General features: G+C 32.3%; 1 protein-coding gene across 1 annotated transcript; it reads right to left on the reverse strand.

The window, feature by feature from the left end:
* Nucleotides 1-9,305: 9,305 nt before the first annotated feature.
* Nucleotides 9,306-26,781, reverse strand: LOC135125836 (hexosaminidase D-like). Its single transcript, XM_064051553.1, has 2 exons — nucleotides 25,701-26,781; nucleotides 9,306-10,310 (listed from the first exon to the last, which is right to left on the reverse strand). The coding sequence occupies exons 1-2, from the start codon at nucleotides 26,644-26,646 to the stop codon at nucleotides 9,616-9,618; spliced, it is 1,641 nt and encodes a 546-aa protein (XP_063907623.1). The 5' UTR covers nucleotides 26,647-26,781; the 3' UTR covers nucleotides 9,306-9,615.
* Nucleotides 26,782-27,900: the final 1,119 nt, after the last annotated feature.

The following is a 27,900-nucleotide window of genomic DNA, read 5'->3' on the forward strand; positions in this document are numbered from 1 at the left end:
AATACCAGAATGTTAGTGGGAAATTTGAAATTTACTAACATTCCAGTTATTCCTTCCGAGTACGAAAAATAACCATGAAACAATAATTTATCTTGTCTTTTGTAGTTTAAAGTTCAGACTGCAACTATCTTTGAAATGATAATTACGAAAATTTACTAGGTATCCATTTTTCATACAACTGGAATAAATAGATGTGATTAACTTTGTTAAATCTTAGCGACGATGAAAAAATTCCACAATTACCTATATTTTTACAATCTCTAATAGCCTAATAGTTTGGCAACTCACTGGAAATTGTAGTTACATTTAAACTTACTTAATAATTTTGTCATGATTAAATCAAAATTTATACAAAATTATGCATAACTAAAATTAATAACAATTTTCCTCATCGCCTCCCTAAAAATCTATTCATTCACATAATAATGGACAGGAGAATTAAAATAGGTTAATATATACGTGGTATGTATACATTTATTAGCAAAGTGAAAAACTTACATTTTATTAGATGGAATATACAGTTGTGTATAAATTCGTTAATTTTATGTACATAATTATGTATTATTAACTAATAATCTTTATAGTTGAACACACTTTATAATAAATAATAATTTAATAATGACAACAAAAAAAAACTAAAAATAAAAAATAAAAGATAATTTTAGACTAAACACAAAATTTACAATTTAAACTTTTTTGACGCTAAAATAGGTCCTACGGACTACGGAAAACCCTCTTATTATAACAAAATGGTGCAAAATATTTTTCAAAATGGGACATATCAGTCGACATCCTTTTTCTTATTTTCCTGTATTCTGTTGATAACCTTTAGGATATTAAAAACTGCAGGAACTGTATAGTAAATATATACTTTGTATGCAGTGTTTCCTCTTACAGAACAGTCATGACACAGATAACTATTTGTCGTGAAAAACCGGTTTGCTCTTCCACAATTTTTCATCCACAAGATAAGCCGTTTTAAGTCGCTTGGAAAACGACCAGACCTGGACAGTATGCAGCCAAATACCATGTGAATGAACACCCAATCACATAATATACCAATTTTTTAATGTCTCCAAATTAAAAAACATTGTAAATTGTAATTAAAAAAATCTGGAACGACAGCATCAACAAATTAATTATCATACTAATAAACTTCATATCACACAAGAAAACACTGAACACCAAAGTTAGGTTAGCCAAGTGTCAAAACCTCTAATAAATGTGCCAAAATTTACCAACCTAGCAGCTGAAAACCTTCAGCGTGAAAGTTCCTAAGATACAAACTTTTATTGCTTGCGTCTGCTTGTGTAATACAGTATTTTAGAAAAAAATTACACACTTACATTTCGTATAATTCACACCAAAACATGTAAGGGATAATGGAATTTCACTGGCCGCTGTAAATAACGTTGTGAGGGTGGAATATATTCCTTCTAGAAATAGATGACACCAATTATCGTAAACTTAGGTACTTGCAATTCGAGATGTATACAAATCGTTTATGTGTTATATACGAAACAGTCACATACTGTGAAAGCAAATTTTTAATGTAATATTTATCTGCGGTACTCAGAGTAAATTTTCTAAAGTTGTAAAAATAGTAGCTGCGAAGATAAAACTGATTTTGGCAAATAAAACACCCTCTAAGAGAAGAGAGGGTGGGTGGGCAATACTAGTACCTGCTAAGATAAGAGTGGTTTTGTCAAATCAGATACCCTCTAAGAAAAGAAAGGGGGGTGAGCGGGGCTAGTACTTGCTAAAATAAGAATATAGAACAGAAGTTCTATATTTTTCATTTCTGGATTGTTTTAGAAACTTTGTCTTTTCTTAGATTTCCCCGGATTCTTTAGAATTCTCTTGAATTTGTTTGAATCCCATTGGATTTTTGCGTATTCTATCGTAATTTTCCGTATTCTTCCGGATTCTTTCGAATTATCTAGAATTCTCTCCGATTCTCTTGGATTTTTTCGTATTCGGTAGTATTTTCTCGTATTCTCGCGGATTCATTCGAATTCTTTCAAATCCTCTCGGATTTTTGCGTCTTTTTCGGATGTTTCCGGAGTCTCTCGGATTCTTTCAGATTCAGATTCAGAGTCTCTTGGATTCATTCGAATTTCTTCTGATTCTCTTGGACCTTTTTCTATTCTCTCGTATTGTTCTATATTCTTTCAGATTCTCTCGAAGTTTCTCGGCTTCTTCCGATTCGTCTTAACTCTCTCGAATTCTCTCCGATTCTCTTGGGTTTTTTCTTTCGTATTCTTTCGAATTGTTGAATATTTTTCGGATTTTCGCAGAGTCTATCAGATTCTCCCGTCTTTTCTCCGATTCTTTTGCATTTTTTCATATTCTCTAGTATTCTTCCGTATTCTATCGGTTTCTTTTGGTTTCTCTCAAAGTCCCTCGGATTTTTTCTGAAATTTTACAACATTTTTTATGATCGACTAGACTATTTTTACAAGTTACATATTTTTCAATTCTTTTTTTTTTAGAAATTTTGACTTTTTATTATTTAGAATTATCTCAGATTCTCTTGGATTTTTTTCGGATTTTCTAGTATTTTCTCACGGATTCATTCGGATTCTTTCAGATCCTCTCGAATTTTTGCGTATTTTTCGAATGTTTCCGGAATCTCTCAAATTCTTCAGATCCATCCGGATTCTGTTGCATTTCTTCGAATTCTCTCAGATTCTCTTGGACTTTGTGTATTCTCTCGTATTGTTCGATATTCTTTCAGATTCTCTCGGATTCTCTCAGAGTCTCTCGGATTCTTCCGGATTCATCCTGATTCTCTCGAATTCTCTCCGATTTTTTCGTATTCTCCAGTATTTTTTGGCATTCTCGCAGATTCATTCGAATTCTTTCAGATCCTCTCGGATTTTTGCTTCTTGTTCGAATGTTTCCGGAGTCTCTCCGATTCTTTCAGATTCATTCGGATTCACTTCGACTCGTTCCAATTTCCTCTGATTTTCTTGGACCTTTTTCTATTCTCTCGTATTGTTCTATATTCTTTCAGATTCTCCAGGAGTTTCTCGGCTTCTTCCGATTCGTCCTGATTCTCTGGAATTCTCCCCGATTCTTTTTGGCTTTTTCTTTCGCATTCTATCGAATTGTTCAATATTTTTAGGATTTTCGCGGAGTCTCTCGGATTCTCTCGAGTTTTCTCCGATTATTTTGTATTTTTTCATATTCTCTAGTATTCTTCCATATTCTGTCGGTTTCTTTTGGCTTCTCTCAAAGTCCCTCGGATTTTTTTCGGAAATTTTACAATATTTTTTACGATCCACTAGACTATTTTTAGAAGTTCTATATTTTTTATTTCTGTTTTTTTTTAGAAATCGTGACTTTTTTTGATTTCCCCGGATTCTTTCGGATTCTCTCCAATTTGTTTGAACTCTTCGGATTTTTTCGTTTTCTATCGTATTCTTTCGTATTCTCTCGTATTCTTCCATATTCTTTCGGATTCTCCCGAATTATCTAGAATTCTCTCAGATTCTCTTATTTTTTTTTAGTATTATCTAATACATTTGTCACATTCTCGCGGATTCATTCAGATTTTTTATGATCCTCTCGGATTTTTGCGTCTTTTTCGGATGTTTCCGGAGTCTCTCGGATTCTTTCAGATTCATCCGGATTCTTTTAGATCATCTCGAATTTTTACGTCTTTTTCGAATGTTTCCGGAATCTCTCAAATTCTTCATATTCATCCGGATTCTATTGCATTCTTTCGAATTCTCTCAGATTCTCTTGGACTTTTTTGTAGTCTCTCGATTTGTTCTATATTCTTCCAGATTCTCTCGGATTCTGTCAGTCTTTCGGATTCTTCCGGATTCGTCCTGATTCTCTCGAATTCTTTCCGACTCTCTTGGGTTTTTTGTATTCTTTCGAATTGTTCAGTATTTTTTTGGATTGTCACGGAGTCTCTCGGATTCTCTGAATTTTTCTCCGATTCTTTTGGATTTTTTCATATTCTCTAGTATTCTTCCGTATTCTATCGGTTTCTCTTGGTTTCTCTCAAAGTCCCTCGGATTTTTTCGGAAATTTTACAATATTTTTTACGATCCACTAGACTATTTTTAGAAGTTTTATATTTTTTATTTCTGATTTTTTTTTAGAAATTGTGACTTTTTTTATTTCCCCGGATTCTTTCGGATCCTCTCCAATTTGTTTGAACTCTATCGGATTTTTTCGTTTTCTATCGTATTGTTCCGTATTCTCTCGTATTCTTCCATATTCTTTTGGATTCTCTTGAATTATCTAGAATTCTCTCAAATTCTCTTATTTTTTTTTTTTAGTATTCTCTAACACATTTGTCTCATTCTCGCGGATTCATTCGGATTTTTTCTGATCCTCTCGGATTTTTGCGTCTTTTTCGGATGTTTGTGGAGTCTCTCGGATTCTTTCAGATTCATCCGGATTCTCTTGGACTTTTTTGTATTCTCTCGTTTTGTTCTATATTCTTTCAGATTCTCTCGGAGTCTCTCGGATTCTTCCGGATTCGTTCTAATTCTCTCGAATTCTCTCCGATTCTCTTGGATTTTTTCGTATTCTGTAGTATTTTCTCGCATTTTCGCAGATTCATTCGAATTCTTTCAGATCCTCTCGGATTTTTGCGTATTTTTCGAATGTTCCCGGAGTCTCTGCGATTCTTTCAGATTCATTCGGCTTCTCTTGGATTCGTTCGAATTTCCTCTGATTCTCTTCGACCTTTTTCTATTCTCTCGTATTGTTCTACATTCTTTCAGATTCTCCCGGAGTTTCTCGGGTTCTTCCGATTCGTCCTGATTCTCTCGAATTCTCTCCGATTCTCTTGGGTTTTTTCTTTCGCATTCTTTCGAATTGTTCAATATTTTTCGGATTTTCGCCAATTCTCTCGGATTCTCTCGAGTTTTCTCCGATTCTTTTGCATTTTTTCATATTCTCTAGTATTCTTCCGTATTCTATCGGTTTCTTTTGGCTTCTCTCAAAGTCCCTCGGATTTTTTTGGAAATTTTACATTTTTTATGATCGACTAGACTATTTTTACAAGTTCCATATTTTTCAATTCTGTTTTTTTTTTCTTAGAAATTTTGGCTTTTTATTATCTAGAATTCTTTCAGATTCTCGTTAATTTTTTCGTATTCTCTAGTATTTTCCCACGGATTCATCGGGATTCTTGCAAATCCTCTCGGATTTTTACGTACGTCTTTTACGAATGTTTCCGGAATCTCTCAAATTCTTCAGATTCAACCGGATTCTGTTACATTCTTTCGAATTCTCTCAGATTCTCTTGGACTTTATTGTGTTCTCACGTTTTGTTCTATAATCTTTCAGTTTCTCTCGGATTCTCTCAGAGTCTCTCGGATTCTTCCGGCTTCGTCCTAATTCTCTCCGATTCTCTCGGATTTGTTCGTATTCTCTAGTATTTTCTTGCATTCTCGTGGATTCATTCGAATTCTTTCAGATCCTCTCGGATTTTTGCGTCTTTTTCGAATGTTTCTAGAGTCTCTCTGATTCTTTCAGATTCATTCGGATTCTCTTGGATTCGTTCGAATTTCCTCTGATTCTCTTGGACCTTTTTCCATTCTGTCGTATTGTTCTATATTCTTTCAGATTTTCCCGGAGTGTCTCGGCTTCTTCCGATTCGTCCTGATTCTCTCGAATTCTCCCCGATTCTCTTGGGTTTTTTCTTTCGCATTCTTTCAAATTGTTCAATATTCTTCGAATTTTCACCGAGTCTTTCGGATCCTCTCGAGTTTTCTCCGATTCTTTTGCTTTTTTTCATATTCTCTAGTATTTTTCCGTATTCTATCGGTTTCTTTTGGCTTCTCTCAAAGTTCCTCGGATTTTTTCGGAAATTTTATAACATTTTTTATGATCGACTAGACTATTTTTACAAGTTCTATATTTTTTAATTCTGTTTTTTTTTTAGAAATTGTGACTTTTTATTATCTAGAATTCTCTCCGATTTTCTTTAATTTTTTCGTATTCTCTAGTATTTTCTTACGGATTCATCCGGATTCTTTCAGATCCTCTCGGATTTTTACGTCTTCTTCGAATGTTTCCGGAATCTCTCAAATTCTTCAGATTAATTCAGATTTTGTTGCATCCTTTCGAATTTTCTCAGATTCTCTTGGACTTTTTTGTAGTCTCTCGTTTTGTTGTATATCCTTTCAGATTCTCTCGGATTCTCTCAGAGTCTTTCGGATTCTTCCGGATTCGTCCTGATTCTATCGAATTTTCTCCGGTTCTCTTGGGTTTTTTCTTTCGTATTCTTTGGAGTTGTTCAATATTTTTCGGATTTTCGCAGAGTCTCCATGATCCTCCCGACTTTTCTCCGATTCTTTTGGATTTTTTTATATTCTCTAGTATTCTTCCGTATTGTGTCGGTTTCTCTTGGTTTCTCTCAAAGTCCCTTGGATTTTTTCGGAAATTTTATAATATTTTTTACGATCAACTAGACTATTTTTAGACGTTCTATATTTTTTATTTCTGAATTTTTCTTAGAAATTGTGACTTGTTTTGATTTCCTCAAATTCTTTCGGATTCTCTCCAATTTGTTTGACCTCTATCGGATTTTTTCGTTTTCTATCGTATTCTTCCGTATTCTTTCGTATTATTCCATATTCTTTCGGATTCTCTCGAATTATCTAGAATTATCTCAGATTCTCGTATTTTTTTTAGTATTCTCTAATGCATTTGTCTCATTCTCGCGGATTCATTCGGATTTTTTCTGATCCTCCCGGATTTTTGCGTCTTTTCCGGATGTTTCCGGAGTCTCTCGGATTCTTTCAGATTCATCCGGATTCTCTTGGACTTTTTTGTATTCTCTCGTTTTATTCTATATTCCTTCAGATCCTCTCGGATTCTCTCAGAGTCTCTCGGATTCTTCCGGATTCGTCATGATTCTCTCGAATTCTCTCCGATTCTCTTGGGTTTTTTCTTTCGTATTCTTTCGAATAGTTTAATATTTTTTGGATTTTCGCCGATTCTATCGGATTTTCTCGAGTTTTCTCCGATTCTTTTGCATTTTTTCATATTCTCTAGTATTCTAACGGTTTCTTTTGGTTTCTCTCAAAGTCCCTTGGATTTTTTTTAAATTTTACAAAATTTTGTATGATCGACTGGACTATTTTTACAAGTTCCATATTTTTGAATTCTGTTTTTTTTTTAGAAATTTTGACTTTTTATTATCTAGAATTCTCTCCGATTCTCTTTGGTTTTTTCGTATTCTCTTGTATTTTCCCACGGATTCATCCGGATTCTTTCAGATCCTCTCAGGTTTTTACGAATGTTTCCGGAATCTCGCAAATTCTCTCAGATTCTCTTGGACTTTTCTGTAGTCTCTTGTTTTGTTCTATATTGTTCCAGATTCTCTGGGATTCTCTCAGAGTCTCTTGGATTCGTCCTGATTCTCTCAAATTCTCTACGATTTTCTTGGGTTTTTTCGTATTCTTTCGAATTGTTCAGTATTTTTTCGGATTGTCGCGGAGTCTCTCGGATTCGCTGAACTATTCTCCGATTCTTTTGGATTTTTTCATATTCTCTAGTATTCTTCCGTATTCTATCGGTTTCTCTTGGTTTCTCTCAGTCCCTCGGATTTTTTCGGAAATTTTACAATATTTTTTACGTCCACTAGACTCTTTTTTTTTATATTTTTTATTTCTGATTTTTTTTTTAAATTGTGACTTTTTTTGATTTCCCCGGATTCTTTCGGATTCTCTCGAATTATCTAGAATTCTCTCAGATTCTCTTATATTTTTTAGTATTCTCTAATACATTTGTCTCATTCTCGCGGATTCATTCGGATTTTTTCTGATCCTCTCGGATTTTTGCGTCTTTCTCGGATGTTTCCGGAGTTTCTCGAATTCTTCGGGATTCTCTTGGACTTTTTTGTATTATCTCGTTTTGTTCTATATTCTTTCAGATCCTCTCGGATTCTCTCAGAGTCTCTCGGATTCTTCCGGATTCGTCATGATTCTCTCAAGATTTCTCCGATTCTCTTGGATTTTTTCGTATTCTCTAGTATTTTCTCGCATTCTAGCAGATTCATTCGAATTCTTTCAGATCCTCTCGGATTTTTGCGTCTTTTTCAAAGTTTCTGAAGTCTCTCTGATTATATTCCGTCGTATTGTTCTATATTCTTTCAGATTGTCCCGGATTTTCTCCGATTTTTTTGGATTTTTTGATATTCTCTAATATTTTTCCGTATTCTATCGGTTTCTCTTGGTTTTTCCTAAAGTCCCCCGTATTTTCTCAGTAATTGTTCAATATGTTTTACGATCCACTAGGCTATTTTTAGACAACGCAAGGAAAATCTCCTTAGGTCCCATCAGTACAGCATATTTCATTGGTTGTCCAGTATTTGAATTTTTGTACTTGTTACCCTATAAGGTAAACAAACTAACGTCCAGGAAGTAGCTGTTTTCATCCACTGGTTGGTCCAAGTCATTTATCAATTGCGACAAAAATTATAATGAAACCCAGAACTTACTTTTAAAGTTACTTTAACACTTCATTGAAACGAGCGATAACTAACAGTTTTTGGAGATTTCAGTATGACCCAGGATAATAGGCATCGTCAAAAAACGCGTTTCATCTCAGGCAGGTTTTTCAATATTATTTAACACTTTTTGAGATGACGTTGTTATATTTCTAGAGAGTACATGAAACTTAGGAAATGCAAAATGCATCAATGTTCTAGGAACAAATTTTAAAATAATTTTAAACGAGTTTTATAATACTGTACTAAAACATTTTTTCAGCACACAGGAAATGTGAAAATGATCATCATTAAACCGTTGGTGCATCCTTTATTAGCCGACTTATTTTCTTCCAGTATGTAATCAAATCTAATTTTTACACGATTTCAATTTTACCAGTGATCATCGAGTTAAATTAAAGCTGACATTACGATTAGACTTGAGTTTCATAGATTTAGCATTTTATGTGTGAATAACAGTACATTATTAATGGAATTTGAACATTAATGATGTTATTCTTAGTACTTACGACTTTCTTCTGTAAAATCCAGTTATTAATTATTTAAACCTCTCTGATGCAACTTTTTATTATCCATTATTATTTAAATTTTTTATTCTAAGAATTACTGAATACGTGTTTAATTCGGCCTACACAAATTGTACAAGTACCGTATTGGCGAAACATCCTTCACATCAATTTATTTTAAGATGAAATTTGTTAACTATTAAATTATACTATGAGTTAAACAATGAAAGTTAAATTGAATGTGACGCATAAAATGTAAAAGGATACTACGCACATGATAACTATATAGGTCACTAGGTTAGAAGTTCTTAAACACGTACGTCTCATATTTATATTTTCGGAGCTTTTCAGTGTCAAGTACGTACAGATAATAAAAATAAGTATAACAAGTGCTTAGAATCTAGACTAGAGAATCAAAAACCTGAATCACACGTTACAACATGATCAGAATAATTGATTAATGTTCCAAGAGATGCTTTTGGCACTTTTCACCTGAATGCACTCTAGCAGCAGCCTGAAATAACTAACTCTAACAATAATGAGCAAAAAGTGATAAAAATTTCAAAAAATCCTATAATCACAAGAGTATGGGGTCAATTCCCCCATTAAAAAAACAACCTAATCTCTTCACAACTCATTACAACTATCACAACTCTGCAACGGCCGTCTCGGCCATGAACTCTTCGCCAAAATCCGATCTCTAGCCTCGATCATCCCCTTCAACTCCCTCTCAAATGGTATAATGTAGGTCTCTTTCCACTCACTAACCGTGTAATTGTCATAAACTTCAAACATAGCTGCCGTAATTTCAGTGTCAACCTGACTCAATTCGCCCATAATCCTGCTCAGCGGCGCCGTCACACTCTGCACATGCTGGGGATTGGAAAACTCATGATTCCTGTTATACTCATTCAGCCACCCCTTCACCCTCGAATCCTCTAAAATGTTCTCGTACTCCTGCTTGAGTTGTTGAAGTTTTAGCACCCCCTCTAGAATATCCCCGCCGGGGTAGGAGCAACGAGGGCTTCCGAAGACCGAGCCGATGAGGGCGTAGGGCTGCTCGCAGCCCAGGACTTTGGCGACTTCGGTGGGCGGGCTTAGAGGAGAGTCCTTGTAGCCCAGGATTACGCGTAAACTCATGGCCAGCGAGGGTAGACTGACCGGGAGGAGTTCGCAAAGGACGGCGAAGTGGTCGTACCGCTGCCAGCCTGTGATTATGATGCCTTCGAAGGTTATGCGGTTTTTGTATTCCGACATGAGCGACAACCACGAGCGGTGGTTTTGAACGTAGTGGGTGACGTCGGAGACGTACTGGTTGCTACCTGAACAAGTTTGAAAAACAATATCATTATCTAGAAAAGTAATAGCTAAGTTGTCGGAACAATTGAAATTTTTATATTGTAACAGTGCGTGTTGACGGTCCATAAAAGCGATACCTAAGGTCATTAATTTCATCAAGCACGCTAGTTTGCGAATTGTGGACCGTTTGTTGTTCATTTATGGTTAAACGAATTATTCGTAAAGTCAAAATATTTCACTCGGATTTTAATCACGTTTACTTGGACTGGTTACTATCTATAGAAAGTAAGTTTAAAGCATCGTGCTCAATTATAAAAAACAAACATTTTTAATTAGCAATGTCTTGCTTCATGATTTAACCGCGTGTTTTGTGTTTTCAATATCTCATGATTACCATTACTATCTTATAATGATATTATAGATAATTGTATAAATCTTATAGACATAATTATTCAAAATCTAACATCCTATTTTATACTTATATTTGACACATTATTTATTAATTATTATTGCTATTATATTACTTTTTACATTTCAAGCGTAAGCTTGAAGTAAGTAAGGGTATTATTGTTATAAGATCCAATTGACGAAAGGCTATTTTTTCCCTCAACGTTTCAACTCTTCTAGAATATGAAAAAGTAATTTGCGTAAGTAATCCTCACCAAAAATATGATCACGTCATCTCAAAATTTTGCTAAATAAATCCTGCCTAAATTGTACCAATTAATATGTTTCTATACCTACGGTTTATTATTCTAACCTGATTTTTAAATTTGTCTATTTATCCCTTCTTATTAACAATAATAATATTTGTTTCTAATAGGTTAGAAGACCACAGGAATTTATAAAGTGAATACAGGTATCCCCGATAAAACCCCGCGACCTAATATCTTGAGAACGAATAGAGATATTAAAATTGTAAACTGCCATCCTTCACAATGAACATAAACTTCATATTAGTTCGCGATTAATGTTGTTATACTAAATACACCAGTTTTTTTTATTTTTTGTTTATATCGTCTCAATAATAAATCTAAGGACCTTACATCTGGACTGCGAGCTGGCCACTGAGTAAGGCCTCTATTACCAATCTAATTTTCATAATAAGTGTTCCTTAGAATTAAGAGAAATATTCCTGTAACCCAAGATTTTTTGCATTAAAAATTAACATATAATTGTATTTGTATATTTGTTTCCATGACAATATATGACAATTCGATATTACCTCTTCATGTAGATAATTTATATTTTTTACAGTTAAAACGAATACGACACATACAAGTACCGAGTGACTATCAATGTTTGATTTTTTATCAGGTTAGCAATATATTTAAAATTTATAATGGCATACCTGATTGCCAAATTGGAATTTATGGCACCACGTTAGTAGCTGTCATCTCCTCGCCAAGTTTGTTAGGTGCGTCAAAATTGACAACTCGAGATGACATACTAGCATTGCTGCTAATAATTCAGAATTGCTAACACAAAAACTTGCTTCGATGGTCAATAGTCACTTGGTATCTCACATTGTTGTAACCGCAATTTAACGTCTAGCAAAATCCATTAAAAATGTATATGTTGCAATTAAAAAAAAAGTGGCCGTCCTCAAGATAATTTTATCTGGAACACTTGTATCTACTCATTGTAACTATACTGTTACGAAATAAACCCGTACGCCGGCCCGGTATGACGCCTAAAGGTTTTAGTATATACGATGACTCATTGTCCGTGACGGCGGCCGGGGAAGAGCCTGGAAGCGGATGTCGCGACGGGTGTTCGAGAATAAGCCTAGAAGCGGTCTTCGGGAAGGACCGCGTGGCTGTTTAAATGGGCCACCGTCGGGAGCAGTTAGGTAGTCCAGAGCTGAGTTCAGTTAACAAATCAAGTCCAACGAGTGTCGAGAAAACCCAGTCGAGTTGTGCCGGAATTATTTTGTACATAATCGCTGTGTGATAGGACGTGTAATTTTGAGCTACTAAGAAATAAATTGTTGAGATTAACCCATGCCGTTGAAGTAAAAAAAAACGTTAATGCAAACCGTCTTTGGACAAATTCTGAATATTTCCAATATACTAGACTTTTACAGAGGTCGAAATTAATAATGCAGATATGTACTTAATACTAAATTAAACTTTTGTATAAACTTGGTATTTTTGGCGCTGATCCATACCCAGTACAGTTTCCTCTCTCTAAATTCGCAATTGTTTAATTATTTTATATATATAAATCATACATCATTCATTCAGACATTTTGTTGATTAGTTTATTACTTATTTATTTTCAAATATGTCGCGATTTTACCATATTAGGTGTTTTTTTGTGATTTTTTTTTCTATTTTTTGTATCAGTAGAAATAAACATTTTATAATTTCTGAAATCAGTTTTCTATTCTGCATCAAAAAATGTGAAAAAAATCTGGGTGTTTCATAAAAAAAAAATAGGCGGCCTTGTATATCAAACCGAAAGCGATAAAAAAGAAAACAATATTGTAATCAAATCGCTATGTTTAACTATACAGGGACCTCATTTTATCTGTTTACGCCTGACAATTTTTGAATAAGCAACATAGTATACACCGCAGAGACGACTTCGTCCACAGTGACAAAGATGTCGATGCCAAATAATGACAAAATTGAAAAAATTAATACTCAATTTATTAATAGATCAGATTACAACGAAAACGAGTTTATAATAAATGTTCAAAATGCCTGCCTTCACTATCTTCACAAAGTCCTATCCTACGTTCAAAATTTCTACTAACTCTATCTAACATGTCGGGAGTTATAGATCTGCATGACGCTATTATGCCCAAATTCCCATAAATTTTTTTCAAGTTTTCTAAACGCTTGATTTGAGAAAATTGAAAATATTTGGCTGACAGAAATAATTTGTCATAATTTTCGTTCTGATCATTGCTATCTATACGTTCTAATAAGACAATAATATTGTCAATAATTAACAGTATTAAGAGTAGTCACCAGAATGAAGAGGGGGTGGGTGGGCGGGCCAAATCCTTGCCTATAAAAGACTCTCTTGGAAAAAGTTAAACTTAACCCCGCCCACCCACCCGTTCTCTCATTTTTTGTCTTCTGAAATAAGAAATAAATCTTATAACAAATAGTACAACAAAAAACTTACGATTGGCGCTTTTTTTACAGGCTAGTATCTATCAGTTACTTACCACTCCCACTCTGCAGAAGAACATATAATAAATCCCGCCCACCTATCCGCCTCCATTTCGGTACCTAATTTTACATAAAAAAAGTACTACCCCAATTGAAGAGAAGAAGAAGAGGAAACTTAAAACATGTTTGAAATAGTAAATTTATGTAGAAAAATATGGATTTTGCAATTAAACTCCGCCCCACTATCTGACAACGAATAAAAAATTCATCACAAGTGAAATAGGGGCGGGTGGGTGCGGGTTAATTATTATTGGCTTCTTTTTCTCAATATACACCTATTTTCAATAACACCAGACACTATTTGATATTTTTAAATACTATTTTATTGTTGAAAGAAGACTATTATCAGTGAGTATAGAGTTAAAAGAGAGGCAACCTTATGGACAAGTGCGGGGCTAATGCTCCGTCTTACCCCTCACTTCACTTCATCCACAAACGTAATAGTGGATAGTGGCTCTCCCTCCTTTTTTCTTGTGAACTACGTTAACAGTAGTCTGGACGAACACCAACTCATCAGACTTGTGGCCAGTGCGATTACGTTAAAGCAAAATAGCCCATCCCCAAATGAACGGTGGACTGGTGAAAGGTTTTTGTACAATTTTAACCAAATTTCAGCTTTTCTTTAATTATTATTGTTATGATAAGCACATGTTGACAACATGCCAGTAAATCCCAATTTTTGGAGGATGCCTGGTGTATGCGTTTAAATTCATCCTTTATTTAAATAAAAAAATTGGTCTAAAGAGTTTAGCCAGTACTTCCCTCGCTGTTGGAAACGTGACGACTGCATGCCTATTGTGTTTTTTTTCGCAGTAGATTTCATATATTTTTTTTTGAGTTACCCGGTATATGCAAATTCAAAAAATATGAATGGAATGATAAATTACAAGTACAGACTCATCATATTTTGTATATTCTAGATAGGATTTATTCGGCAAACTTTTGAGCTGACGTCAACAAGTTTTTGGAGGGGATAACCAACTATATTCTGACTAAAGATTTATGATGCTCTTTATAACCTTAAAATATCTGCAAGATTTCAAAGCATTCGGTTTTGTAGTTCTTGATTAACTCAATAAAATATATTCACGCATTCATTAATTTTTTGGAGTCACCCTGTATATAGAAATCCAAAAAATATGAATGGAGTGATAGATCACAAGTACGGACTCATCATATTTTGTACATTTTAGATATGATTTATTCCACAAACTTTTGAGCTGACGTCATCAAGTTTTTGGAGGGGATAAGCAAATATTTTTTGAGTAAAGATTTATGATGCTCTTTATATCCTTAAAACATCTGCAAGATTTCAGAGCATTCGGTTTTGTAGTTCCTGATTAAATCAATAAAATATATTTACGCATTCATTAATTTTTTTGAGTCACCCTGTATATGCAAATCCAAAAAATATGAATGGAGTGATAGATCACAAGTACAGACTCATCATATTTTGTACATTTTAGATATGATTTATTCCACGAACTTTTAAGCTGACGTCATCAAGTTTTTGGAGGGGATAAGTAAATATTTTTTGACTAAAAATTTATGATGCTCTTTATAGCCTTAAAACATCTGCAACATTTCAAAGCATTCTGGTTAGCAGATTAAAAATTAAATTTCAAAATATTGTTTTATAATTTTGATTTTTTTTCCAAAAATCTGGACGTTTCGGGTGAAAAGTCGATTCAGAGTTGTAAACTACATGTGTAGGACTATGTTATTTTATACAATTGAAAACCCATTTACTATGTACAATTTTGAAGTGACGTCATCGCATTAGTGGTGGGGATGATTAGACAAATTTTGGTTAGCGTTTTACCATCTACATGATATTCTTAATATAAGTACAAAATTTCACAACAATCGGTCGAGTACTTTCGGAGATTATCTGTCTAATAAAAATCCGGGACAACAGACGGACAGACGGACAGACGGACGGACAGACGGACAGACGGACAGACGGACGGACAGACGGACAGACGGACAGACGGACAGACGGACAGACGGACAGACGGACAGACAGACGGAAATGGGAGACCTATTTCTTCGTCTTCTAGGGGTCATGAAAGATCGAGAAAACGTAAAAGTAGAGAGTCGACCGACGGACTCGATTACAATACTTCCTTTGCTTACGCTCGGGAAGTAAAAATGAACGGCCATTATAGTAGATATAGTTATTATGATATTTTTATTATTTTTCAGTTTTTCGACCGTTTTATATTTCGATTTCTCAATTTTTCAACTTCTCGATATTGTAATTTTTCATTTTTAAAATTCTAGATTTTTCGATTTCTCGAGTTCTCAGTTGTTCTATATTTTAATTTTTTTATTTTCCCAATTTTTAAATTTTCGATTTTTCAATTTTTGAGATCCCGTATTATCAATTTCTCCATTTTTAACTTTTTAACAATTTGTCGATTTTGGCCTATTTTGGTTTCTCAATTTTTCGATTTTTCGACTTGTCGACTTTTCGACTCCTCGATTTCTCCATCTTTTGATTTTTCGATTTCTCGATGTCTCAGTTTTTGAATTTTTCGATGTTTCGATTTGTCCGTTTTTGATTTTTACTTTTCGATTTTTCGGTTTTTCTGTGTTTAGATTTTTATATTATTCGATTTTTCAGTTTTCCAATTATTTTTAGTTTTCGAGTTTTGATTTCTCGATGTGTTGATTTTTTAGTTTTTCGATTTTTATATTTTAGATTTTTCAATTTTTATTTTTTTTTATTTTTTGATTTTTAGATTTCTTCATTTTTCAATTTTACGATATTTTAATTTTTCAATGTTTTAAATTTTAGGCTTTTCGATTTTTCAGTTCTTCAATATTTTTTAATTTTTCAAATTTTGACGTTTCAGAATTTTCAGATTTCCGATTCCTCAATTAATCTACTTTTTTCGACTTTGCTTTTTGAATTTTTGATTTCTCAATTTTTCAGTTTTTCGACTTTTTACTGTTTGAATTTTCAATTTGCCGTTTTTTAAACTTTTAGTTTTCAGTTTTTAAAATATTAGGTTTTTCGACTTTTCAGTTCTTCTATCTCAATTTTTCAATTTTTGTAATTTTTAAATTTCTGATTTTCCATTTTTTTTATTTTTCGATTTTCCATTTTTTTTTATTTTTCGATTTTCCGTTTTTTTTTAATGTTTCGATTTTCCATTTTTTTTGTGGGTATCGTTGGTGATTTTTAGAAAAAGCGACGGTTACGGTTTTCAGATTTTATTTAGTTCCTTTTACTGTTTGAGAGTGCCAGGGAGAAGAAGATCGAAGGGTGTTTGAATGGTCGACAGGTAGGCTCGGTTTCAAATAGGTGGTAGTAGGTAAAGAAAGAGTTTAGAAAATTCTAGAAACGGAAAGAGAAAGTATGTAGGAGCGTAGGCCAGGTAGACGAAAGATAGGACGTATTTACATTTGTACAAAGATCATGAATGCGCTCAGGTAGAACACCTGATTTTGTGGGAACGGTTGTTCCTACATTGTAATTTTTCGATTTTCCACTTTTTTTTAATTTTTCAATTTTCCAGTTTTTCGATGTTTCGAATTATTCAATTTCTCTGTTTTTAAATTTTATTTTTTTTTTTATTTCTTTATATTTAGACTTCTCGATTTTACAATTTTTCGATATTTGAATTTTTCAAGTTTTATTTTGCCATCTTGGTTTTTCGATTTTTAAAATTTTTCGATTTATAGATTTTCCGATTTCTCAATTTTTTCAACATTATCAGTTTTGGGAACTTTTCAATTTCTTTTTTCAATTCTGAACGCTTAGAATCGACATTGGCATGAGCGCGCTCTGGTCTGTGGATCAAACATGTTCCCAGGCGACGACTTATCAAAAATTGTTATCGCTAATTCCACTAGAAGTTTAATATTTTGTGCGAAAATGGAACACTCGAATGAAAATAATTGCCGAAATGTGTTTGCCGAATTTTATACAGACCGTATGCATTTAAAAAAGCCCTTCACATTTAATCACTTTTTCCAAATGGGGATATCAAAAAGGACAAATTATAACTCTAGAGAATGGTAATTCGATAGAAAGACAGACAAGAAGTGGAATTCCAGCAACAAAAATGGCCCAGAAGAGGAGAGAAGCCTTAATCAGTCAGAACCACGGCAGTAACCATGTATTGGAACATTATAACTAGTAATTTAGTAATATAATAGTGTAAATAGTGTGTCCTATTTTTAACATCCATACTCACTAACCACGGTAAACTTGGAATGCCATTTAGAAATTTTGGACAGAAATTTAAAATCGGCAAAAAGTACGTTACTAAGGGAGAATAAAATCATATTTGCAAAGCGAAAATCAATTCCCAAATGTTCAGAAAAACAAAAATTGGAACAAAAGCAAAAATTAAAAAAAAATTCTGAATCATTACACTGCCAACGTTATTGATGCATAAATGACTTATATAAATATTCAGTTTATTCCTAAGGACAAAAATGTTCCGAACGTCCCTCAACTGCGACCAATTGAACGCTTTTGAAGAAATCTAAAGTGGAATTTGTGTGAAAAATGTAGGGTAGGAACCCTTCACACATATAGAATTAAGCAGTGTGTATTGCTGAAAATTTGTCGGAAAAAAATATTGGCTTTCACAAATTTAATGCGCCGCGCCGTGTTAAAACAAAAATTTGTGAAGCAAGTAGATATGTTGCAAATCGTACTCTATAAAGTTGTTTTATAAATGTTAACAGTTGCATTTTTAATTCGTCATTCAATAATAAAATTATGCTAGTTTGAAACTTGCGCAGATTTTTGGTCCCTACACCCTTATTTGATTCGAGTCGCAAAGTGTCAGTAATTTTCCGCGCCGTCCGACTTGTTAAATTTCAAACTAAAACGGCTGCAAGAGCGATTCACTTACAGTAGTTGTGTTGTACAAGCTCAGACAACAACCCGCAAAATGGTATTAGCATTGTTTAAGTATATTATAGTTGGACAACCTAATACAAATTTTACTTCGCCTAAATAGTGAGCTTTAGGACAAGGAATCCAGGGGGCGTGGGACAAATTTTTCGTCAACGCGCATTTTCACTACAGTGAGCCAACGTATTAGGTTTATTTTACTCTAAATCAGATGGCGCCATCAAACATTAGCAAAGACAAACACCCTTTACTCTGCTCTTATACGAGGAGTTATCCATAAATCCATAATTAACATTGTTCCGTAAACAGTAATGTGTATAAACATATATGTACAAAATATGAAAATATACTTGACATAAAAAATATGAAGCAACGCGTTGTAACGTGATAAGAAAGAATTGAATTTAAATGAATTTGACGCATATTTTTATCTAACTATATCTGAAGACTGACAGAAACTTTCCAAGGGTTTTTAAACTGGTATAATTGTTTAGTTTTACAAGATTAAAGTAAAATAAGATTTTAAGTAAAATTTAGATTCGTGGTGTTACAAAAATATTAACACAAAATGAAAATATATGTTCAAAGTAAATAACAGAATGACATAAACTTTCGGCGTTAACATTACAAATAATTACAAGAGAGAAAAAAACGCATAAACAACTTAAGAGGCATGTTTGTAATATCGAGTTGTTAAAGGCTGCTTTGAAGACTGTTTGTTTCTATGAAAAACAATTGCTGTTATCGGACATTTTGGTAGATTTTGTTCCAAAAATCCGAGATAACTAATTGTTTCTTGAACTAGTTTCCGTAACTTCTAAAATTTAAAAAGGATACGCCGTTCTGCTGTAATAAAATCTAGAATAAGGTCAAAATCACAGTAATATTACATCTGATTTTGTTAACCACATGAATATAATTTACATTAAAATAAGTTACAGACATTGTTTGAAATGTTTATTATAGTTCGAAAACAAGATAAAATAAATAAATAAATAAATAAAAGGTGCAGTTTATAAACTTCAGAATTTTAGTATAAAAATAATCATGTTTGAAGTTTTATTTTGTCTGTTCCATTTTATTGGGTGTATTGGGCACCTCTCGGGACATAACACCGACATCAGTGCACCGACCCAACGTTCTTCAACCGATGGGATGATTTATTACTTCCGTTATGCTGGCCCTACACACAGCGATTTGGTTTTCGGATTTTCGGCTAGATCTGCACAGTTAACTCTTTGCACACTGCACACTGACATAGAGTATTTTGTTCACGCGAGCATCAAAAACATTACGCCGAAAGCACTTCTTCAAGTGTTATTTTTTTTAAGATGTCATATTTGTCAGCGTTTCCAAAATTTTCTTCTTTGCACAGGTCAACTAATTTTTCGTAAACCGCATTTTAAAATTTTTGTTATTGTATTTTTTACTTTTTAATTTTCTAAGGCATGAAAAAATCCCTTATAGGTTTCTATGAATTTATTAACGAAATCAACTGATAACTTGCGCGCCATTTTGTGTTAATTAATACCAATAGTGATTATGATAATTTTATAATTATCATTTTAATGAAATTGTGTTCTTCACTTCGCGAACAGCAAACAATTTAAAATTACCGTTAGTCAAGCACCTGAAAATCCATCTCTCCCAAATATGTCTTTCTTGGCACGATTTGTAATCCGAAGTCTCCCTCCACATGCAATTTTTCGTCGCCTGAGAACTTGTTTGATCTACAGACCAAAGCTCACTCAGGCCAATATCGGCTTTAAGCGATTTATCTATAAACCGATATTCGTTAGAGTTGATGTGATACAATACATCCACTACGAAGAACTAACCCATTTCGACCACTGGACTTTACAACAAATAAGTGAACAAAGTTCTTGAACATCTTAACGATTTAATACATAATGTTCCCGAATGACAAAATTTACATTTCAAATTGTATTATCAAATTACACTCTCCAAAATTTGTCACGAACAATGAAATGACGCAATCTCTAAATTTTGCAATAGTAAAATTGTAGTTTGGCTCCGTTTACGGTTTATGCATCCGTGTCGAGTTTTCACCTTAGACGTCAAGATTTTTGGAAAAAAAAATCAACATTTTCCAATTTACAATGTTATGAATTTAAATTTTAAAAAGTAGAATAGTCCTGATCTTGTGATTTATACCTAAATACGCTATTGGGATTTTTCGGCTTGTCGATTTCTCGATTTTTCAACTTTAAATGTCTCAATTTTTCAATATTTCAATTTTGGGCTTTTCCGATTCCTCCATTCCTTAAATTTTCTATTTCTCGATTTTTTTATTTTTCGATTTCTCAATCTTACGATGTTTCAATGATACGATTTCTCAATTTTTGTCCTCTTCAATTTTACAGTTTTTAAATATTTCGATTTTTCAATTTTTCAAATTTTCACGTTTCTAAATTTTCAGTTTGCCGATTTCTAAAGTATTTTTTTTATTTGTCCATTTCTGGATTTCCTAAAGTTTCGATTTTTCACATCTTCAATTCCTCAATTTTTCGATTTTTTAAGATTACGATTTTTCAATTTTGCTTTTTTAGATTTTCGATTTCTCAATTTTCCAGTTTTTTAATTTCTCAATTTTTTTAATATTTCTTTCAGTTATGAAATCTTTTCGATTTTTGAATTGATGGATTTTTTTTGATTTCTCGCTTTTTTCCTTTTTGGATTTTCATTTATTGTAAACTTTAGATTTTTCAATTCTGGGACTGTTTAATGCTTCGATTTCTCAATTTTTAAACTTTTCGATGTTTTAATATTTCATTTTTTAAAATTCTAGGTTTTTCGATATCTCGAGTTTTCAGTTCTTCTATATTTCAATTTTTCATTTTTCGATTTTTTGAATTTTAATTTTTGATTTTCCAGTTTTTCTTTTTTAAAATTTTTCGATTATTCAATTTTTTAATTTCTCAATTTATCGAATTCAGATGTTTCGTTGTTTTGATTGTTCGATTTCTCAATTTTTCAATTTTTAACTTTCCTTTTCGGCTTCCGACTCTTCAATTTCTCGATCCTCCGATTTTTCGATTTCTCGAAGTCTCAGTTTTTGAATTTTTCGATGTTTCGATTTTTGGATTTCTCGGTTTTTCAATTTTTTTCTTTTGAGCTTTTCAATTTCTGGATTTTCCAATTTTTCAATACCTCGATTTTTCAATTTTTCAAATTGAATTGGATCTCTCGATTCTTCAATTTTGCGATATTTTAATTATTCATTGTTTTAAATTTTAGTTTTTTCGATTTCTCGATTTTTTTACTTTTCAGTTCTTCAGTATTTAAATTTTTGAATTTTTCAAATTTTTGCGTTAAATTTTCAGTTTTCTGATTTCTCAATTAATCTATTTTTGATTTTCCCACTTCTCAAAGTTTCGATTTTTCAGTTCTTCAATTCTTCGATTTTTCGACTTCGCTTTATTGGTTTGTCGATTTCTCAATTTTTGGATATTTCTTTCAGTTTTGATATTTTTCAGTACTTCGATTCTTTCATTTTTCGACTTCTAGATTTTTCTATTTTTTATTTTTGGATTTTCAGTTTTTTGTTTTTTATTTTAATTTCTCAATTTTTCAACTTTTTCAAATTTTAATTTTTAAATTTCTAGATTTTTCAGTTTCTCGAGTTTCCAGTTCTATATTTTAATTTTTTAAATTTACGAATGTTTAAATTTTTTGAGATCTCAATTCATTGAGATTCGGATGTTTCGATGTTTTGATTATTCAATCTCGCTTTATCAATTTTTTCCATATTTAAGTTTTCGATTTTTCGATTTTGGCCTACTTCGGTTTCTCAATTTTTTGATTTTTCGACTTCTCGATTTTTCGACTCCTCGATTTCTTTTGTCTTTTGATTTTTCGATTTCTCGATGTCTCAATTTTTGAATTTTACAATGTTTCGATTTTTCGATTTGTTGGTTTTTCGATTTTTTGCTTTTCGGTTTCTCGATTTTTCGATGTTTCGATTTTTGATTTATCCGATTTTTCAATTGTCCAATTTTTAAATTCTCGACTTCTCGATTCGTTGATTTTTCAGTTTTTCGATTATTAAATTTTAGATTTTTATTTTTAGTTTTGATTTTTTGATGTTTGGATTTCTCCATTTTTCTGTTTTAGGATATTTTAACTTTTCAGTGTTTTAAATTTTAGATTTTTCGATTTTTTAGTTCTTCAATATTTTTTTATTTTTCAAATTTTGACGTTTCTGAATTTTTAGTTTTTGGATTTCTCAATTAATCTATTTTTTTATATTCCCATTTTTCCACTTCCTAAAGTTTCGATTTTTCAGTTCTTCAGTTCTTCAATTTTTCGATTATTCAGGTTTTTGATTTTTCAATTTTTCGATTTTTTAAGTTTGCGATTTTTAGACTCTGATTTTTTGACTTTTTTGTTTCTCAGTTTTTTAATTTCCTAATTTTTTGATATTTCGTTCAATTTTGTGATTTTTCAGTTTTTCGATTTCTCAATTTTAACTTTTCAATTTTTGAAATTATTATTTTTTTTCGATTTTTTGAGTTTTCAGTTCTCTATATTTCAATTTTTCAATTTTCGGAATTTTTAAATTTTCGATTGTCCAATTTTTTTTTATTTTTCGATTTTCCAATTTTTCGATCTTTCGATTTTTGAATTAACCGATTGTTCAATTTCTCGATTTTTAAATTTTTTTTATTTTTTTGATTTTTTTATGTTTCGATTTCTCGATTTTACAATTTTTCCATATTTGAATTTTTCAGTGTTTTAAATTTTCGATTTCGAGGATTTACTGTGTTACAGTAGTCATCAGTCATTACTCATCAAGAACGATTATTGCTGTGCGTTAAAATGCCTACATACTGATAAGCACGTACATACAAGACACATTTAAGGCTGTTTTAGTATAATTTTTGCAATTTTAAATTTATTTCTTGATGTCTAAATCGTATATATTTAAATAGTGATGAATACTTTGTGATACAATCTTAGGATAAAATGCATTTTAGTTTCAAAAATAATATGTATTTAATGATTTGACTACTGTTAATAAAAAAAATACGTAAAAAGATGTTCATATTGAATTAATTTGGTGTTCATAGTTTGATGATAATCCATGTTATTCTGGAGGCAAATTAGATGACTTGTTACTTATTAATTAAAGTAGTGGTCGTTTAATTTCGTATACCTTTAAAGTGGACGAAGGGACGCATATTTGTTAGCCATGCAGTTCATGGATAATAGGTATACGTGCTTACGGACTATTTTTACCCCCTTTCGTAAGGTACCGCCACTTCATAGTGAAGCGAGTGAGATGTAAAATATATATTCATTCTTTTCTACATGGGAAAGTGATTGTCCGTATAGGTTGTCCAACTATAATATACTTAAACAATGGTATTAGTAACAACCATTGAAGGTTAGAGGGCTTTTGTCGCATTTTGGGGCGCCATCTGACCGCCAATATTAACTCACTGGTACGCATAAGGATACGGGGTTGCCGGTCTTTTAAATACATAGTCACTGCTATTATGTATATGTACTAAGAAAATCTAAGGATAAACCCCACCCACCCACCCGATCTCTAGTGTGATTAATCTTTATATTTGTTCTGAAGCGGGGAGCGGAGAGAAGACCATCATCATGCTTTTTGGAAAGAAAGTTTGAGGTGTCCAAATTGGAAAATCGGCTCCACTTTCAAAAATTGTGAAGTATTTATTCTGTAAAGTCCTTTCTTATGTATTTTTAAAATTATTTTTTAAGGTACATTTTGATCAAGAAGACATCGTCTACGAATTTTAAAGTTAAAAGAGAACGATGTACCTAAATATTTCAAAGCTCCCGATTTCAAATATAAGACTCCATTTAAAATTATCAATCCAGAAGACACAATGAATGAGAAAAACAGCAAGATTCAAAATTCGATATCACTGATAAGTGATAACCAATTTACAATTATTAAGACAAATCGAGTGTTTAGGAAAGTACTACCAAAATTTATTATTTTATTGCAGCAGAAAGAAGACGAATTTTTTTGTTTAAAAGAAAAAAATTAACAGTTAAAATTTACAGAATTTAAAAATTAATAATAAACTGTCCAAAATTTTGGTTTCTATTTTTTGTATTTTTATCTGATGTGCCATTAACCTATGTTGTATATGTAACATGGCGAATAAAGCATCACTATCACTGTCACTATAAACGAAGAAAGAACACTTGAAATATCAGGTGTAGATTGAATAATTTATAGAAGGAAAAATAACAATTTATTTGTTTTCTCACCAACGGTTTAACAGATTTGCCGAAGATTCTAATAAGGCAATAACATTGTCAATTATTAACAGTATTAAGAGTAGTCACCAGAATGAAGAGGGGGTGGGTGGGCGGGCCTAATGCTTTCCTATAAAAGACTTTCTAGGAAAAAGTTAAACTTAGAATTCTTTGTATGCGTTCATTATTATTTAAAAATAAAAATCAATCAAAGCTGCTTATGAAACGTAAAATGGGTTGCCTATGCAGGCGTGAACAGATAAAATGAACACTCTGTATATCCACACAAAATTTCCAAAAAAAAAACTTTTCGAACAACAAAATTATTCAATCGTTGCGGGACTTTATATATACTAACTAACCCTGTATAACTGTTTTAACAGATAGCGGGATCAATTTTTTGAGGGGATGTATAGACAGATTTTAGTTAGCGTTTCATCGTGTTCTCAATATTTTTAATGTAGACTAAAAATTTTAAAGGAAGTGTGAGTTTAACAATTACATTTAGTAATAAAAAAAGTTTCATCGCCCCTGAAGTACAACAAAACAAACCCAGCTTTTTAGAGAAATTATGAAATTTGATTACGCTCAAAAACCCTACTCAGACTGCTTTTCCGTTTTTTAAATTTTGTTGTAAAAAAAAACTACAACGCGTTAAAATTGTGATGAGTATGAGATTATCTGGTTTTTGGCTATTTATGGATCAATTTTAAATTTTCAAAGAGGTACATAAGTAGAAATTGTATTAAAAAAATCCATTGCGGTTTACAGAAATAAAATATCTTAATAAATAATTGAGTAAACAGGGACAGAATATTTAAAATTTGTGATCAAACAAACTATAGCCATTTTTCTGGTTTACTCAAATGTATAACAGGTAACCGATAGAGCCCGTCCTTTTAAACCCCTCATAATCCGACAATAAAATTTTATGGGAGTGTCCACACAATATTTTTTGAGTATTTGGGTTAAAAGTAATTGCAAAAAGTAATTCGTTTCAATTACTCATTACTTGAAAAGGAATTGAATTACAGTAATGAATTACTTGTAATTGAAATACTTCCAACCACTGCTTTGTTGTAATAATACAATACCTGTTGCTCCCTTAAAGGCGCTGGCGACCCAAACGTTCGGAAAAACGTCAGAATACATATCCCATAAACTGGGGCCCAATTCTTCATATACATCTTTCGAGTACTTCCACACAACAGGCTGTATATACCTCAAATCACCATTTTTCAGCTCCTTTAAACTAAACGACCGAAATTCATCATCCCACATTAGAATCTTGAGGTCAGGATACTTCTTATGCACGCGCCTTGTTATTCCATTAACATGTTCCAAAAAAAGCATATTTTTGGATAAATTAAATTTGGTCATAATGTTGGCACATCTGTCGCAAAACCCCAAGTAATAAACCTCATCAGCCCCTATATGAATGGTTTTTGAGCGTGGGTGCGAATCCACCACTTGATCAATCATTTCCATGAGAAGATCCATAGTTTTTTCGTGCGTAGGGCAAATCACTTGCGGGTAATCAGGTACTTCACGTAAATCTCTAAATTCTTCTAACTTTAATAAAAACTCTAAATGACCGAAAGTTTGTAACAGTGGAATTACTTCTAATCTATTCTGGTGTGCGAGATCATTTATATATTTAATATCTTCGTAAGTGTAAGCGTTTAGAGCTGAAATGTTCTTGAGCAATCGAGAGTTATAGGGAAACATGTCTTCGTACTCCATTAAGACACCAGAAGCCCCTAATTTGGATAAAAGGGGAAACAACGTCTTGTAGTACGATACCCTTAAAGGGGCGCCTTTCAGATCAATGTGGACTATTTTAGCCCCCTCAAATGGAGATTCTCTGTGTACTGGATGTTTATAATCGTCGAAAATTTGTCGAGCTGGCTTCGATAGAACAGGTTTTGGCTTGAAGTACGTAAAATACATGATGAAGAGAACGAAGAGCACTGTGACAAAGACTAGGTAGATTTTTAGCGGTTTTCCGGTGATTGCGTTGAGGAAATACAATTTCTTCATTTTTAATAAACGAATAATGGTTTTCGCATGTCGAACTATTAAAAAAATAAAGGCGATAAGAAAAATTACGTTTAGGTTATGTTGACATGGAGTGACGTTTTGAGCTGATTTTTGACATTGACATTTGCTTGAACTTTGGTATCAAAATTTACAGGACAAATTCTTATTTTATCATACTTTTCATCGAAAACACTTTTTCTGGGTCTCACAAAATCAGTTACAATTTTTATGATTTTGTAGTTTGTTTTCAATTGAACAAAATTTTTAGGTGGCTTGGGTGACGTTTATGTGAGGTTATGTTGTCTAAGATTTGTCTTATAAATTGTTTATATTTGATTTGGGTTCGCTGACTAATAATATTTCAATCTAAAATAATTATCTTGTGCTGGGAAGTGTCGATTTTTAGTTTCATAAGGGAACAATTTTGTACTCGATGTTTTATTCATTATTACATTTCTGTTGTAGGAATTTGGTACTTAAACTGGAGTGTCATTTTGGCACATCTAATTTTTATAAATTTGTGTAGAACAATTTCTAAAACGCGAGGAAATGATTTTAAATATTACACCTCGTTGATTTGGAACGAACGTTTTTTCATGCCAAAAACATCTTTTGCGATGCAGGTAAATGAAAACGGGGACGCTATTGATCTAAATCTTCGACAAATTACAACATTTTCAAAGACAATGTATTAATTTTTTTGGTACATACAACATTGTTCTGATCAACGGTGTGGATAAAATTAAATTTTTATTATGATGACCCAAAATATAATAAACTATCAAAATCACGAATCAAATAAATAGTATAGCTTGGAATTTTCGTTAACGTGTTTAAATTTAATTAAATAAGGATTTATTTAAAAAGAAAGTTAATATAAAGGAAATTAATGAATTTCTCTGCTCAATATTTTCTAATTTATTAAAAGTAACCAATATGTCGGTCACGCCTTGCTTATTGGAATATTTTTATCACTACTGTTGGTTTGTTTGGTGGTAACAATATGGAAAAAAATTGTTTTTAGACTATCATACATTTGTCAAGTTTCAAGGTTTAAATCGCTGCTTTAACTAAGGCAGAAATAAAAAGCCTTACAAATAAATTATTATTTATAAGTGAACGAGAAAGTATAAAATATAAAAGACCTCCTGTGAAAACAGAGATACTAATTTAACCGATGAAAATTTTCAAGGTCCTTTCAAAATGAATCAACATTAAAGATAGGTTAAATGAATAGTAGGTAATTCTACATTC

Source organism: Zophobas morio, unplaced genomic scaffold, assembly GCF_036711695.1.
Source record: "Zophobas morio isolate AGI-343-1 ecotype UQ-CSIRO unplaced genomic scaffold, CSIRO_AGI_Zmor_V1 ptg000009l, whole genome shotgun sequence".
Lineage (NCBI taxonomy): Eukaryota > Metazoa > Arthropoda > Insecta > Coleoptera > Tenebrionidae > Zophobas > Zophobas morio.

Excerpts from the sequence above, each read along its gene's own strand:
- LOC135125836 (XM_064051553.1), bottom strand. The coding sequence starts at position 26,646 with ATGAAGAAATTGTATTTCCTCAACGCAATCACCGGAAAACCGCTAAAA. Across the intron at positions 10,311-25,700 it reads CGCCTTTAAGGGAGCAACAG|GTAGCAACCAGTACGTCTCC; the intron begins GTATTGTATTAT and ends AAACTTGTTCAG.